Source organism: Phragmites australis, chromosome 6, assembly GCF_958298935.1.
Source record: "Phragmites australis chromosome 6, lpPhrAust1.1, whole genome shotgun sequence".
Taxonomy (NCBI): Eukaryota; Viridiplantae; Streptophyta; class Magnoliopsida; order Poales; family Poaceae; genus Phragmites; species Phragmites australis.
In genome coordinates, this window is record NC_084926.1 from 125387 (window position 1) to 140294 (window position 14908).

Below are 14908 nucleotides of genomic sequence, written 5' to 3' on the forward strand. Positions count from 1 at the left end.
ACTTCTCCGCTCTCTGTCTGCGCGAAGGGAACGGAGAGAGGTTCCCACGGCCGAGGGAATCTCTCTCCTTTCCCATCCCACGCCGCGCCGAGAGCGGAAGCGATTGGGAGTGCTCTGGCGTTCCCGTCTCGGGCGTTTTCCCATCGCGAAGGGAACGAGCCCCGGGACGGGAACCCGTTGGGTTTGGTCTTAGGATGGATGGATACAAGAGGTGAACATTTCCTTCTTTCATTGCCACCAGATCCAGATCCTCTACCTCTCTTTCTCTTGCTCAAAAAAAAAAAAAAGAGAATTATTTTCGTGCCATTGCAAAGTTCTCGGATTCCTAATATGCCATCCAGTTGCAAATTCTTACCCTTACATATCGTTCATTGTTGACCTCTTTGCCCCTCTGTTACCTTTTTCCTCCTCACTGAGAAATCAACCGAGCACAAGCACGCAGGCGCTTCACGGGGATGCACGAGCAGATGCATATAGCAAAGAGCACGAACACAAGCAGCCGAGAGGAATGGAAAGTGCATGCTCGAGGCGCCGCGGAGGGCCCGACGTCATCTATATAAGCCTGGATAAGACGGCCATTGCTGCTCCGCGTACGGCTCAATCTTAAGGCCGGCGGGATATGGCGGATTCGTGATCCCGCGCGGTGCGTGGAGGTGAGCCACCCCTGGCCAAGCAAGAACATGAGGCCCGCTTCCTCGCGACTGCCGGCGGTGTGCCTTCGCTCTACGTGGCCTTGGAGGACTACGAGCACACCGGCAACTGTGACCTTGGCGGCGTGGATGTCGCTGGCCGGTGGACGGGGGCTGACTGGAGGTGCTGCGCGATGCAGAGAGAGAGAGAGAGAGAGAGAGCGACGGGCGGCTTCGGTGCCACGGCCGCCCACGATATCACGCGCCCCGCTGCATAGATGCCGAGGCCCTGGCACGGAGGTGCATGCGCAAGGAAATAGGTTAAGATGATGCGATGCCGCAGCTCTGACTGAGGACGAGGAGGGGTCACAGCCAGAGCCAATCTTGACAACCCCGGCCAGAAAAGAGATAGAGCACACCACTGACACAGCCAATCTAATCCCAGAGCAGGCAGCACAAACCGAGCTCCTTCTCACTGGATCTGGATCTGGATCTGGAACTGGTCACTTCTATTTTATGTGTGTGTGTTTTGAGAGGAGAACACAGGTCACCGATCAGAGAGAGCATCAGCTGAAAGGAACTACGACATGGAAGCCCACTTCAATTTGTCAATGACAAGAAACCGAGAATTGCTGGAGTAGCTAGCAGATCAGAACAATCCTCATCAACTCTGCAACAGAACCGCCAAATCCATGATCGAAAAATATATCACACAGTTTCAAACAGCTTCACCCAACAAATAAGCTCTACAAGCACAAATCCACGCCATCTGATCTTGCCACAAGCAATCGATCGCCTAAATTGTAACTCAAGTTCAATAACAACTGCACCGGCACTAATTGTCACTAGTGTACAAAAGAACAAGTAAGGTTATACTAAGAGCAATTTCTCAACAAACTGAAACCGGCCAAATGTAAATAGATTATCATATCTGATAATGTTCAAGGGGTATCACAGAAAAGGAAAGCTAGTATTGACCAAGGCAGGTTCACTTGGGGGAAATCCCGTACCGTTAAACTTTGCAACCTGGTACAGCCCTGAACATCAAAAACTCTGTGAAAGAAAGAGCCTATTTACTGCGATGGTGGAGGGTTGCTGCTGCTGCCTCCCAAGCCTGTTTTCTGCCCCAATTCCGCGAGTTGCTGGATAAACTCCACCCCATTGAGAATCCCCGTTGCTCCGTATATGACATGCTTGGAAGGTTGTGGGCGTTCTGCCAGCTCCATCAAGCTCCTGTACTCAATGTAATTCCCGCCACCAATCATGAAGACGATTGCTTCTCTGAAGGGCCCTTTCAACTGACCACCACTTCCCGATCTAGGGGCCCGTGGGTCAAACAACAGGTAGTTGTCCACCTCTGGGTTCGGCTTCCCTTCCATGAGAGCCTCAACTGTCCTTGTCAAGGCTAGCTGCCTCCCTGCCGACAAGAGGTTCTTCACCCCTGCTGTCACTGCGCTAATGGACTGCCCATAGAGCTTCTCTGCCCAATCAACAATGTTGCTCCTGCTTGCTGTGCTTGATGAGGCAGCAAAGTGCGTGTTCAATGACTTTATCCTCTTGACATACTGAAACGCAGACATGTCCACTTCTGACTCCTGCAGAGCAACCTCGACCTGCTCCAGTTCGGATGGTGGAGGCGTCTCAAAACAGAGGAGATAGGTCAGAGCCAGCCGGAGCTTGTCCTCCTTGGTGCCCTTTCCCCTGAGGAGGCTCAGCAGCGTGTTCCGGTCCATGGTGCCCTTCACGAGCATGTCATTCTCGCAGTCACAGTATTCATCCAGCGATCTCTCCTTGATTTGCCCAAGCAACACCGTCGCGATATTTGTGTGCTTGTCGATCATCTTCTTGCGTTCTGTCAGCTCTGGGAGTGAGTTCACTGCATTCATGAGGTGCTTGGTGTTGCCAATGAGGTCCGTGCCATCAAACTCGACCCTGTCCTTGCTTCCACTGGTGCGCTGGTTGACCTCATCGACGTCCTGCTTGTACTTGGCGAGCTGGGCCTCGATCTCCTCGGCTACCTTCGGGAACGGCGACCAGCTGTTGGCTACCCAGAAGGTGTCGGAGTCATCCAGATCGTAGGTCTTGGCTGGGCCGGACTTGTCGGCGGACATCTTGAGCTTGTTGAGCTTCAAGCCGAGGACGTCGTGGACCAAGGGGCGGTAGCTCCAGTCGTGCTGTATCCCCACGGAGAGCTCGAAGTTCCTGTCGAAGAGGCAGAGCACTGGGCGGTGGAAGGAGGCGGAGGCGGCCTCGGTAAAGAGGTTGGGCTTGGCCAGGAGATGGTCGCGAAGGCGGGAGTCGAGGGCGGCGGCGACCATCTCGGAGGGGCCGCCGCGGGCGCACCTGATGACGGGTACGGCGCCGAGCGTGGCGGCGACGCAAAAGAGGCCGAGCGCGAGGGCGTCGACGAGGGCCTCGATGTCGGCGTCGGCGGCGGCGGGGTCGTTGAGGGCGACGTAGGAGCGGGGTTGGGCTAGGGAGAAGAGATTGTCCTCGAGGGAGACGAAGTCGAGGTACTGGTCGGCGAGGCGGGCGATGCGGTGGGCGGAGCCTGAGGCGGCGGCAGCGGCGGCGAGGCGGTCGAGAAGCGGGCGCGGGAGGGCGGAGGAGAAGTTGAGGTGGAAAGAGGAGTAGAGCGCAGCGGCGGCATCGGCGGCGACGCGGTCGGCGTTGGCGGGGGTGGGGCGGAGAAAGTAGACGGCGGGGGCGTCGGGGACCTGCTGGCGCGGCTTGTCGATGGGGAAGAAGAGGGTGATGCCGTGCTTGCGGAGGTCGGCGACGCGGAGCAGCGGCGACAGCAGCGACGTGCAGAAGCTGTCTAGCACCAGGATCTTGTACACCTCCTCCTCCGCCGCCGTGCCGGGTGGTGGCGACTGCTGGTTCAGGTGCAGCATCCGCACGATCAGATCTGGGACAGAAGTAGGTTAGCAAGAGGGAGAGAAAAGAATCGATCCGGGAGTGAAGGCGATGCCAGCTTACCGAGCTGCTTCTGCCGGAGGCTGAGCGCCGCCATCGATGGATGCGATGCGATCCGATCCGGGATGGAACGGAATGGAATGGGGAAGGAAGACGAGCGGAGCCGAGACGATTGATTCACACTCCAGCCACAACACTTGCTCCTCCTCCTCCTCCTCCTCTCTGCTCTTCCCTTGTTGTCTTCCTTCCGTCGGTCTCACCGATACGACAGTAGGGCAGTACTCTACTCCAGATCCAGTGTTAACCAGTTATTGCTTGTGCACTTTTGCAGACTAAAACTATGAAATTTTTTATGGTACCTTTGGTTGTTAGATGGCATGAAACCTAAAATGAATATTTTGACGGAAAGTCTCAAGTTCAGTCGAGTTCGACGGCCATTGCAGCAGCTCGCCGGCAATGAAGTGTTTCGGGAGGGTTAGGTTTGAGGTTTGGGTGGCCACCGGGTTTAGAGGGAAGGCCATGGTCTGGCAGCGGCGACGGGCGCTGGCAGAACAAGAAAAACGGTCAATATTCTAGTCGAGATAGACATAGTTAGAATTTTTTTAATAATATAATATTATTTTATTAGAAAATTGTAAAAATAATAACTGAATTCATATAATTGCAAGAATAGAGTTGATCCTGAGGAAGAAGTGCAAGAGCCGAATCAGCGTCTGAAGTAGAGCACCAGAAGATATTGTGAAGATGATGTCATCTACATAGAGTAGCAAGTAGGCTAAGGCATCTCTATTGTTGAGAGCAAAGAGAGATGTGTCTAACGTCGAGACGATGAACCCAAGGTAGCGTATGTAGGTGGCGAATCGGTGGTACCAGGCACGAGGAACCTGTTTGAGATCATAGAGTGACTTCTAAAGTAGGCAAACATGATCTAGGGCAGAAGGATCAATGAAGCCAGATGGCTATTGGCAGTAGAAAGTCTCCTCAAGATTGCTGTGCAAGAATGCGTTCTTGACATCGAGCTAGTGGATCGGCCAAGACCGTGATGTTGTAATGCTTAGCACAACACGAATGGTGGATGGCCTGACCACCTAGATGAATGTCTCATCATAGTCGATACCGTGCTGTTAAGAGTATCAATGGACCACCCACCACGCTTTGTGACGTGCGAGGGTGCCTCCTGAGTGGAATTTGTGCTTGTAGATCCACTTGCCCATCACAACATTAGCACCAGTAGGACGAGGAACGAGAACCCATGTGTTGTTGTCAACGAGGGCCTTGTACTCCTCTGTCGTTGCCGCACGCCAATTTAGATTAACGAGGGCACTTCGATAATTCGCCAAGGTGGTGGAAGGTTGAGTGTGGACGGCGAAGAGGTTCAGGCGTTGAATGTGCTTCACAATTTTGGCGGCCGCTCGTGTGATCATCGAATGGGGGCCGGGGGCAGACCATGGCACCGACTCGCCTGGCGTGGCATGCTGTTCGGCAGGCACGACTGGAGCAGGCGCATGCACAACCAGACCACCAGGTAGTGCCGTAGCTGGTGCTAGCGTTGTCGTGCTCAGTCTGATCGGGCCTGCAGAGGCCGAATCATGAGCTCCTGACCCAACCGTGGGCGCATTGGCACACGATACAATGGCAGCGGAGGGATGCAACACGGCATCATCAGAAGTCAGAGGACACAACGGTTTCTCAACATCTGTAGGAGATTGAGAAGCCACATTGATAGAGCGCGCTTGCTCGACATCGCTAGAGGATGGAGTAGGCGCCGGAGGCAGGTTGGCACTGGATGGTTCGACGCAGCCTCGAGCTACAGAGTGGAGAAGTGTCGCCATTGTAGCAGTGCAAAGCACTGGCACGATAGGTCAATCAACGTGGTATGAATGAGGAAGTCCAGGGAGGTGCTAGCAGGCGCAACGGGCAGACCTGTGACATGGTTAGCAAAAGGAAACGACATTTAATCAAAAACAACGTGTCGTGATATGATGATCTATCGTGTGGAGAGATCAAGGCAACGATGCCCCTTATGGGAGCTTGGGTAGCCTAAGAAGACACACGTTGCGGATCGAGGAGCGAGTTTGTGAGGGGAGATGGAGGACATGTTCGGATAGCGAAGACACCCGAACATGCGGATATGACTATATGTGGGAGGAGTACAATAAAGTTTTTGAAATGGAGTGAAGTGTTCTATGGCGGAATGGGGACGTCGGTTGAGGTGGTAGGTCACGGTAGCAAGTGCCTCGGCCCAATAAGAAGGTGGCATGCTAGCGTGCAGCAAAAGGGTGTGGGTGGTGTTGTTAAGGGTGCGTAGAGCGCAATCTGTCTTGCCATTTTGCTGTGAAGTATATGGACAAGAGAGGCGAAGAAGGATGCCATGGTTACAGAAGAATTGAGTGGAGGTGTTATTCACAAACTCCTTGCCATTGTCAGCTTGTATGGATTTCAAAGGGAGGCCAAATTGTGTGGTGACATAGTGGAAAAAGTTCATGATGTGCTAATGGACATGGGATTTTTGTTTGAGAGGATAAGTCCAACAAAAATGGGAGAAATCATCTATAATCACTTGCAATATTGGAAACCAGAGTTTCTAACAATGGGAGATGGCCATATATAACAATGAATTAATTCAAAAGGTATCGAGGTATGTGAACTGGAATTTGTAAATGGTAAGCGTTTCTAACAATGGGAGATGTCCATATATCACAATGAATTAATTCAAAAGGTACCGAGGTATGTGAACTAGAATTTGTAAATGGTAAGCGCGCGTGTTTGCCGAGCTGGCAGGCATGGCAAATGGCGTGGCCTACTTTATTACAAGAAATAGAGGACGACTTATTCAATGTGTCGAGAGCAGCGGAACCAGGATGACCGAGACGCTGGTGCCAAAGTGAGGATGAAGTGTAGAGGTTGGCTTGAGCTGCAATGGTGGGTGGCTGGGAAGGAGTAGAGATCGTACGAACTATTGTAGCGAAGAATTGTGCGTCTGGTTTGAAGATCCTTGACATAGAAATCGAAGGGATCAAATTCAATTGAGCAAAGATGGTCATGAGTAAATTGTCAAATTGACAGGAGGTTACGGACAACTGAAGGGGCAATAAGAATATTGCTCAATAAAAAGTTAGATGAAGGTGTATGAAGAACATAATGACCACGACTAGTGACAGGAATTTGAGAACCGTTGCCAACCGTGATGGTGGATGGTGGGGAGGAAGAGAGACGGGAGAGGAGTATACCGTCTTGGGATGACATGTGGAAGGTGGTGCCCGTGTCAAGAATCCAATTGCCGAAGCTCTAGATGGTGAGCTAGTTCATAGCGGTGATTAGGCCGACCTGATCCCACATCGGCACAGACTGCGGGGGACTTGGGACAGTGCAAAGGCTATGTGAGCCTATGGTGCTTAGGGGTAGGCGCCAAGGAGTCTAGCCGCTGGACGCCAGGTCAACAAGCCAGGATGCATGGCCCATGGGTTGAAGCATACCTATGGGCATGTAAGCTGAGTCGAGGAGGTGCGCGGCGTGGACGTCTGGCTATTGTTGTACTGTCGGCCATGGCGGTTCTTGCCACCGCCTCTGGAGTTGCAGGTGCCACCCGAACTTGCAGAGGAGGGCATGGAGAGCTGAGATGCCAAACTGTGACACTCGCCCATGTCGCAGGACGATGAGGGTGCCGACGCGAGGAGCGTCGTGTTGGAGACGACCTTAGACTTGTTTGCCATGCGCAGTTCCTTTAGAACAAGCATGGAACAGCCTTTGGTGAAGGTTAGGAATGGTGTGTCATTGGCGATGCTGTCAGCCACATTTGAGTAGCGCGGGTTGAGGCCACGCAGCATGTTGAGGATGAGTTGTGGCTCAGAGACGGCGTGTTCAACGTCGCGTAGGGAGTCAGCTAACGTCTTAAGGTGCTGGCAATACTCAAAAATGGTGAGGTCTCCCTGGACGAAGGAGTGAAACTGGTTGCTAAGGAAGATTGCTCATGGCTCCTTGTTGTCATTGAAGAGGTTCTCGATGGCAATCCAGAGATTGCAGGCATGTTGGTTGGGTTCCATGGTGACGTCAAGGACATTGATGTCAGTGGAGCCGTAAATCCACCCGAGGATGGAGTAATCAGCTTGAACCTAGATGGGATCGGTAGGAGCAGCCGGTGCAGAGCTGTCGATGTGTTGGAGCAGTTCGAACATGCCGCAGAGGGAAGTGAAGAAGGAAGCCCACTTGTTGTAGTTCGGGGTGTTGAGGTTGAGGACGACCGCGATGTGCGTCCACACGGATATCGTTGCGTAGGGGCTCACCATGACCGGTGCTACGGTATTGGTGGGGGTGTCGGAGGTGTTGGACCGGGCACTGGTGCCCGACATGGCATACCATCGCGCTGGGAAGCAAGAGCGAGCGTGTAAGGCGATGTCGCTGAGCATCGGAGAGAGCGTGCATCGCATGTGGCGGTGGCACTTAGCAGCAGAAGGGAGGTCGTAGGAAAGAATCAAACTGATACCATGTAGAGGAAAGGGAATTGGCATGAGACACCGCACGAGCCGAGAGGCTGGGGTGTGTTTCTATTATAGGCATGATGGCAATTGTTGGTGAATCAGGAACCGGGGGTCCCCGAATCCCGAGGCCAGGATAGCAATCCGCCACGTGGAGCCATCCCGTGGGGTCTCCTCCGCAAGGTAAAAAAGACTAAGTCCCGGGAGAGGGCGCTCGGGGCCACGGTCAGTGGTCCCCGAGTACCCAGGTTCCCCGATGATCTGTGAAGACTAAAGTACCAGGAGGGGTGTGCCCGGGGCTGCGAGCAGTAACCCCCCGGGCACCCGAGTACCCCGAGGGCCCACTGGAGGAAGTTCCCGGGAGAGAGTGCTCGGGGCTGCGCGCAGCGGCCCCCAAGCACTCGGTTCCCCGAGGATCCGTACAAGCATGCCCGGGAGAGAGTGCTCGGGGGGGGGGGGGGGTGAACAGTAGCCTCCGAGCACTCAGTTCCCCGAGGACCAAGGAAGGACATTCTCGGGAGAGAGTGCTCGGGGAGGTGAACAGTGACCCTCGAGCACTCGGTTCCCCGACGACCTAGGAAGCCCCGTGACAGTGGCCCCCACAGGGGCCCAGAGATGAGGTGTTAGCTAGTCAAAGGCCTGAGGCCGCATTTAAGAGCGCGCGTGGCCTGTCACCTCCAACTGCTCCCGCCACGCTCGGTGTATGTTCCTGCCATATTCTGGCAGAAGGGCGTGGAGACATTAAATGCACGGGTCCCATCCCGTGCCATCCGGCACGTCTCGGGATAACGTCGCAAGGGCCGAGGCGTTCCGTCTGCCGCGCTACTGTGGTAGGAGAACAAGATAGGGCGGGCACGCCAGGCCGCTCTGCGGCTACCCGGTGGGCCCTCTCCACGGCGTCTGTTGCCAACGCATTTATGGCGACAGAAGACCGGGCGCGGGGCGCGTTTTCAACCCCCGGTCACTTCGCACAGAGGCTATGATGACGCCCTTTCCATTTATGGTACCTTGGAACTCGTGCCCTCCCTTTCGGGGCACGCTACTGCCAGCGGGTATTTAAAGCAGCCGGCAGCACGGACAAAGACAGGCTCTCAACAAGCAGACAATCTCTGGGAAGTGGGAAAATTCCTGGAGGCGCTAGACAATCTCTCGGCAAGCTCTGCACGGTTAAAGCAGTTAAGGAAGTAAAGAAGATTGAGAAGTCCAAGAACACCCAAAAGCCAACAGATACACATAGATCGAAGAACAAGGAGCCCCAGGCTCTAGGATAGACAAACATTCTTGTAACCAGCAACATCCTTGAGAGATATTCTCAGGGCATTTATAATATCCATTCAGGAGTAGGGTGTTACGCCAACGTGCGGCCCGAACCTGTCTAAACCCCAGTGCATTTACTTCGTTCTGCACTCATATCCATTTATTTCTCCGGCAAACATATTCAGAATCATCCCCCCGGCCGAATCTTTAAAAAGGGGTCCCTCAGGATCCCTGCGACAGGAGTTAACCCTCCGACAGCTGGCACGCCTGGTAGAGAGATCCTTTTCTAGGAAGGTTACAACAGACTACAGCTATACAAGATATTTCTTTCTTCTAATAGCGGAGAGCAGCCTCGGCGTGGTCATGGTATTGACTCGGTGCCTGTCGGTGACAACGGGCGTGAAGGAGGTCGAGGTGCTCAACCACATCCCATGAGAGGTGGAGCAAGGCGATGGGGAGGACGTTGAGGTCACGGATGGAGGCATGTGAGGTGGGCCCCCCCATAGCAACTCCCACGAGTAGGTCGGCGCAGAAGAGCACGAGAGCAGCCGTTGTTACATAGGGTGCGGGGCACAAAACATGGACGTCGTGGGTGACACCAGTACACGGAGCGGTAACGGAGAGGCAGCCATCCATGGTCGGCCGCCGAGCTGGAGCGCACCACCGAGAAGCTCTGGTTCAGGTACGTGGTGGTGAGTGCGGTGACGAGCACGAAGAAGCCTAGCCTCGCCATGACCTGTGTTGCCCACTAGACCGCCACCTCCCTCCCCGCTGGACCACTATACCTGTCGCCCCCCCTCTCACTACCACCCCTCTCCTCTCTGAGTGCCTCGAACAGTGCTAGGAGCTCATCATCAAGAACCACCGCGCACTGCCATTGTCGCTCAAGCCACTGCTCCTCCTCACCAAGTTCTTGGTATAGGTCAAGGTGCTCCTCAGGGCGGAAGAGGAGAGCACGCACACAAGCCTTGTGATTCGGCGTCGGAGCAAGAAATTCACCAGTGATGAGGCCATGGATAAGGAGGTTAGAAAGGTCTTTTCTAGTGAGTTTCCATGTTGACAAGGGCCAAAAAAATGCAACGTGAAGAGAAAAAAAACTCAAAGTAACAAACGAGCAAATTTTTTAAGACCCAAGTGACATTTACATAACATCTCGAGTGAGTGTCTTTTGAAAACATACCATCCATTAAAGTGACAAAAATTAATTATATGAATACCAACAGAAGTGGTATGGATTCTAGGATCCATATAAAGAAATACATAATCTTACATGGCAATTCATCATCTATCCTTCCGCATGTGGCAGTGTAGGAGGTGCAGGATGGAGTAGAGTAGCCCCCTCTGCGGGTGCGATCTGTCCCACGATGTGAACCTATGGTGCTGGCCTTGCACGTCGTGCACCATGCTATAATTGCCGCTCACTTTCACCCCTCTCTCCCTCATCAGCTTGAGCCATCCCATCCTTGCCTCCTCCTCCTACGCTAGCACACTCATGACCAGTAGGTACCCCACCGAGTTGCCTGGCTCCAACTCTACCACACGCCGCACCACCTCCTGCCCCACCTCGCAGCTCCTCCTTTTGCACCCGCACAACAACGCGCTCCATGCTGCTACTCTTACTGTGTTAGTGCTAGCCATGGTGATGATCCTGGACGCACCGTCCGCTTCCCCCATGCATGCTAGCATGTCCACCATGCACGATAGGTTCTCCTCCTTAGCCTACAGCGAGTACACTCACGTCAGCCTCCAAAACAGGTCATGCCCTCTTGCACCAGCCCTCCGTGTGTGCACGCCGATAGCACGGATAGCATTGTCATGCGGTTCGGCTTCACGACACCACCTCACTCCATATTTCCGAGAAGGGCAAGGGCATCCAAGGCACGGCCGTTCATACCCAGCGCGCCGATCATGGAGTTCCAAGACAGGACATCTTTAACGAGCATCGCATTGAACACTCTTCTCGCTTCAGCGAGATCGCCACACTTGTCGTACATGTCCACAAGGGTGTTGCCCATGCCTTGCTCCAAGGCCATGCCACTCCTGAGCACCATGCCATAAGCGCACCTCGATGCCCTCATCTCCGCACGGTTGGCGCACGCTTCCAGGAGGCTTAGCATCGTAATGGAGTTGGGCCTCTGCCCAGCCTCTCGCATGGTGGCGAAGCACGTGATGGCCTCATGGGGCTTGCCATTACGCGTGCAGGCAGCAATGACAGTGCTCCAGGAAATGAGGTTCCTATTTAGGAATGGCATCCGCCGGAAGAGCCTGAGCGCGTGCTTAACGAGGCCGCACTTGGCATAGACATCGAGCAAGGCGTTGAGCAACAAAACACTGGCCATGAGCAGCAGCTTCCTGACGGTGACTGCATGTACTGACCTGCAGCACAAGGGGTGGGCGAGCTTCTTGCCTAGCTGTAGCAGCAGAGCCAGCGTGGTGGAATTAGAATGCAGAGTAGAGCCTGTCGTGGATTATAAGTGCAGTGTCTCAAAGCAATGGTCAACATGCACAAGGCCTGACAGCATGGTGTTCCAGGACACGCCATTCTTGTTGGCGATGGAGTCGAACACCTTACGAGTAGAGCGCAATCGGAGGCCCTCGCTGTACATGTGAATGAGGGAGTTGGCGTTGAAGACGTCGACATGCAGGCCTCGACGCGTGACGAGGCCATGCAATGAGGTGCCTAGGTGGACGTCCCTGAGCATGGCACACGAGCACAACCCCGTCAACGTGGACGGTGGCGAGGAGCACCCACCTGAAGAGGCGGAGGGCCTGAGCTAGGGCTGGGAGGTAGGCGTTGATGATGGAGGTCCAGGAGACATGGTCCCGCAAAGGCATATCGTCAAACAGCTTAGAGGCAGAAGCAGATCCCCCGAATGGCTGGCTGGCGTAGTTGGCGAGTAGGGAGTTGGCGACGGGCAGCATGTAGATGTAGGCCGTCTTGAGGAGATAGGCGTGCATCATCATTGCATTGGTGGTGAGGTGGTGGCGATGTGGGGCATGATGATGTTAGTGGTGCTGGTCTGAAGAAGTGTAAGCTTGGAGGTGGGCGAGGAGTTGGTGACTTTAGGGAGAGAGGCAGGGCATGGGCACTGGGCGTGGAGGAGGAGGAGGAGAGGGTGCGTAGCCGTAGGGTGGGCAATCGAAATCGAAAGCAAAATGTGATGCTGAGGAGGAGCTCCGGAGCAGCGTCCATATGCATGTCTGTCTCATCTACAGTGGCAAGGCGGTGGCGATCCTACATTTCATCGTCTTGCTCTTCCTCCCTATAGACCACACGCAGCAGGGAGCACAAAGTAGAACAGAGGAGGTACTCTGCTCTGCTCTGCTGGGGCGTCTCCATTCCATTCTCTTTTCCGCCCGTGTAAGAACGCACACACAGGTGGAAGGAAATTTTATAAGACCCAACCTTTCAAAAGACCCGCTCTTCTCGTATAACACGTGTCCCCTGCTCTCTCTTCTGCACACGTGCCAGCCGTTGGATCAGAGAAGTGTGAGGAACTGTCCAAATAATATTCTAATTAATCACCAGGAGGATCATTATTCATAATCACAACCTCGATGATTAACCAGAATATCATCTCGGTAGTCCCAGCATGTGTTTTGTGCCCAAGATCAGAACAAATGCCTTTTCAACATGTACATCACAACAAAGCTTAAGAAAGAGCGATTAATTAACATTATATTACAAGTTCTTAAGCACGCAACAAGTTATCACAATTTACAGCAAAAGAGAGCTAGGAGGAGACTAAAACCTGCTCAACTCCTAACAAGCAAAAGAACTAAGCAGCGGAAGACTAAAAGCTATACAACAAAAGGGGGATGGAGCCATATGCCCTTAAGCTCCATCATAAAAGCACGACCACCCAGAGTAGGATGCACTACTCTTGCCCACCACCTGCATCGGCGGGCACGAAGTAGCCAAACACCGCCTCTTCCTCAGCGACAGGAGTACTTGAAAGCGCAGGCATGAGTACGAAGGTACTCGCAAGACTTAAACCATATAGAGCACATATACATAGCTCGACTCTAAGGATTATGCATTGATCATTAGTAAGGATGAACCACAGGTTAAACAAAACATATGCACTAAGCCTCCTTGACATATATGTGAGCGACTGAAACTTAACCAAAATATATGAAAACTACCCTGCAACTAATAACTGAACAAGTGTAATTGTAAACAACATGTATATCAATAAGTAACAAGTACCCACATCACCATCTCCCACATACCAAACCACAAACCATACTCGAAAGTCTACGACCGGGTGCAGATGAAACAATAGCATGCTCATGACCGAGAGTGCGACAGTTCAAACTGTTTATACACCCTGTAGGGGATACTACTGGACCCACACGACACAAGGACCATTCGGCTTGTGCCACCAGCCAAAGTGCACACAAGGGGTACTCGTGACAAACTTTCCCAACACCGTCATATAAGTCGAGTTCATACCTAGACATTGATAACACTTCAAGGCTATAAGGAATGTAAATACACAAGTATTCAAAGTAGAAGAATGCAATCGGCATAGGTTCTACCCATTGATACCCGACACTGACTCACTAAATATGCATACATACATAAGCATATTTCATCAATTTTAGACTTATCCAATTACACAAGAGAGATCAATATGCTTAGTTGCTTGTCTTGCTGCCCTAGCTCACAAAGGTGGGGTACCTCCGGATCGTCCTCGCTCGCTGGGATCGTCGGATCGGCGTTCTCTAAAAGTAATAGCACGCGCAATACCATGAGTATGGATGAAATGCAACAATACATGCCATAAGATACGCAAAACATGTTAAAAGTGCAAACATGCGAGCCAAAACAAAATTGAGACTCAAATCAATTTGAAAAGTTGCCGAAGTGCGGAACCTCCTGAGAATTCTCCGGAACCTCCAGACATATGCGGACTATCCGCAAAATTATACGGAACATCCGGACATTGCGCAACTCAAGCAAACTCCGGACTATCCAGAGAATTCTCCAGATACTCCGAACATATGCGGAGCCTCCGGACTTTTGTCCGGACACTCTGGACCTGGGCTGAAAATGTGTTTTCGATGATTCATTGATCGATTTAACTCCAAACTTGAATCTATGCTACATACTCCTGCGCATATACCATACCAAGGGTTCTAGACTAACTTTGTAGCTTAACCCTAAGAAAATCTTGAATACAATTCAAATTGCTATTTTCCCAGAAAGTGCGGACCCTCCGCACTTTTATGTAGAACCTCCGCATTTGTGCGGACTATCCGTACTTTTATGCGGATACCCCGCACTGCCCAGAACTTCTCTGATTTAAGGAAAAATTCGCCAAATCAAAATGCGATCTTTTCCACTAAAGAGGAACATGTTTGAGAGGTTTATGGAGTCTAGAATTCACTCATCAACCTAGCAACTCGATTCATAACTCAAATCTCATCTAAATCCTCATTTTGGTCCAAAATCTTAAAAACTCATGAACTTTGCTAAAACTCGAAATCGATCAACCAAATCATGAATTATTGCCATAGAAAGTCTAAGAGACTTACTCAAGATGCTTGTGAAGCTGGGTGACCGCCGAGGAATGGAGGAAACAGAGGGAAATCAAAGAACTCCGGTGTTCCTTGTGCTTCAACCAA

The 14908-nt window shown here is 52.4% G+C and overlaps 2 protein-coding genes across 2 annotated transcripts; both read right to left on the reverse strand.

Annotated features, from left to right (window-relative positions):
- Window positions 1-1420: 1420 nt before the first annotated feature.
- Window positions 1421-4025, reverse strand: LOC133920828 (SEC1 family transport protein SLY1-like). Its single transcript, XM_062365391.1, has 3 exons — window positions 3905-4025; window positions 3609-3828; window positions 1421-3537 (listed from the first exon to the last, which is right to left on the reverse strand). Exons 2-3 carry the CDS (start codon window positions 3640-3642, stop codon window positions 1703-1705), a joined length of 1869 nt encoding a protein of 622 aa, XP_062221375.1. The 5' UTR covers window positions 3643-3828; window positions 3905-4025; the 3' UTR covers window positions 1421-1702.
- A 7093-nt stretch (window positions 4026-11118) lies between these two features.
- LOC133920749 (pentatricopeptide repeat-containing protein At2g17210-like) lies at window positions 11119-12241 on the reverse strand. Its single transcript, XM_062365343.1, has 3 exons — window positions 12030-12241; window positions 11785-11971; window positions 11119-11688 (listed from the first exon to the last, which is right to left on the reverse strand). The coding sequence occupies exons 1-3, from the start codon at window positions 12239-12241 to the stop codon at window positions 11119-11121; spliced, it is 969 nt and encodes a 322-aa protein (XP_062221327.1).
- Window positions 12242-14908: the final 2667 nt, after the last annotated feature.

Bases quoted from the DNA above. Each gene is read 5' to 3' on its own strand.
- LOC133920749 (XM_062365343.1), bottom strand. From the start codon at position 12,241: ATGATGATGCACGCCTATCTCCTCAAGACGGCCTACATCTACATGCTG. The intron at 11,972-12,029 runs GTGGGTGCTCCT...TGCCATGCTCAG, and splicing joins CAGGCCCTCCGCCTCTTCAG to GGACGTCCACCTAGGCACCT. The intron at 11,689-11,784 runs GTGCATGTTGAC...CTGCTGCTACAG, and splicing joins ACACCATGCTGTCAGGCCTT to CTAGGCAAGAAGCTCGCCCA.
- LOC133920828 (XM_062365391.1), bottom strand. From the start codon at position 3,642: ATGGCGGCGCTCAGCCTCCGGCAGAAGCAGCTCG. The intron at 3,538-3,608 runs GTAAGCTGGCAT...CTTCTGTCCCAG, and splicing joins CCTCCGGCAGAAGCAGCTCG to ATCTGATCGTGCGGATGCTG.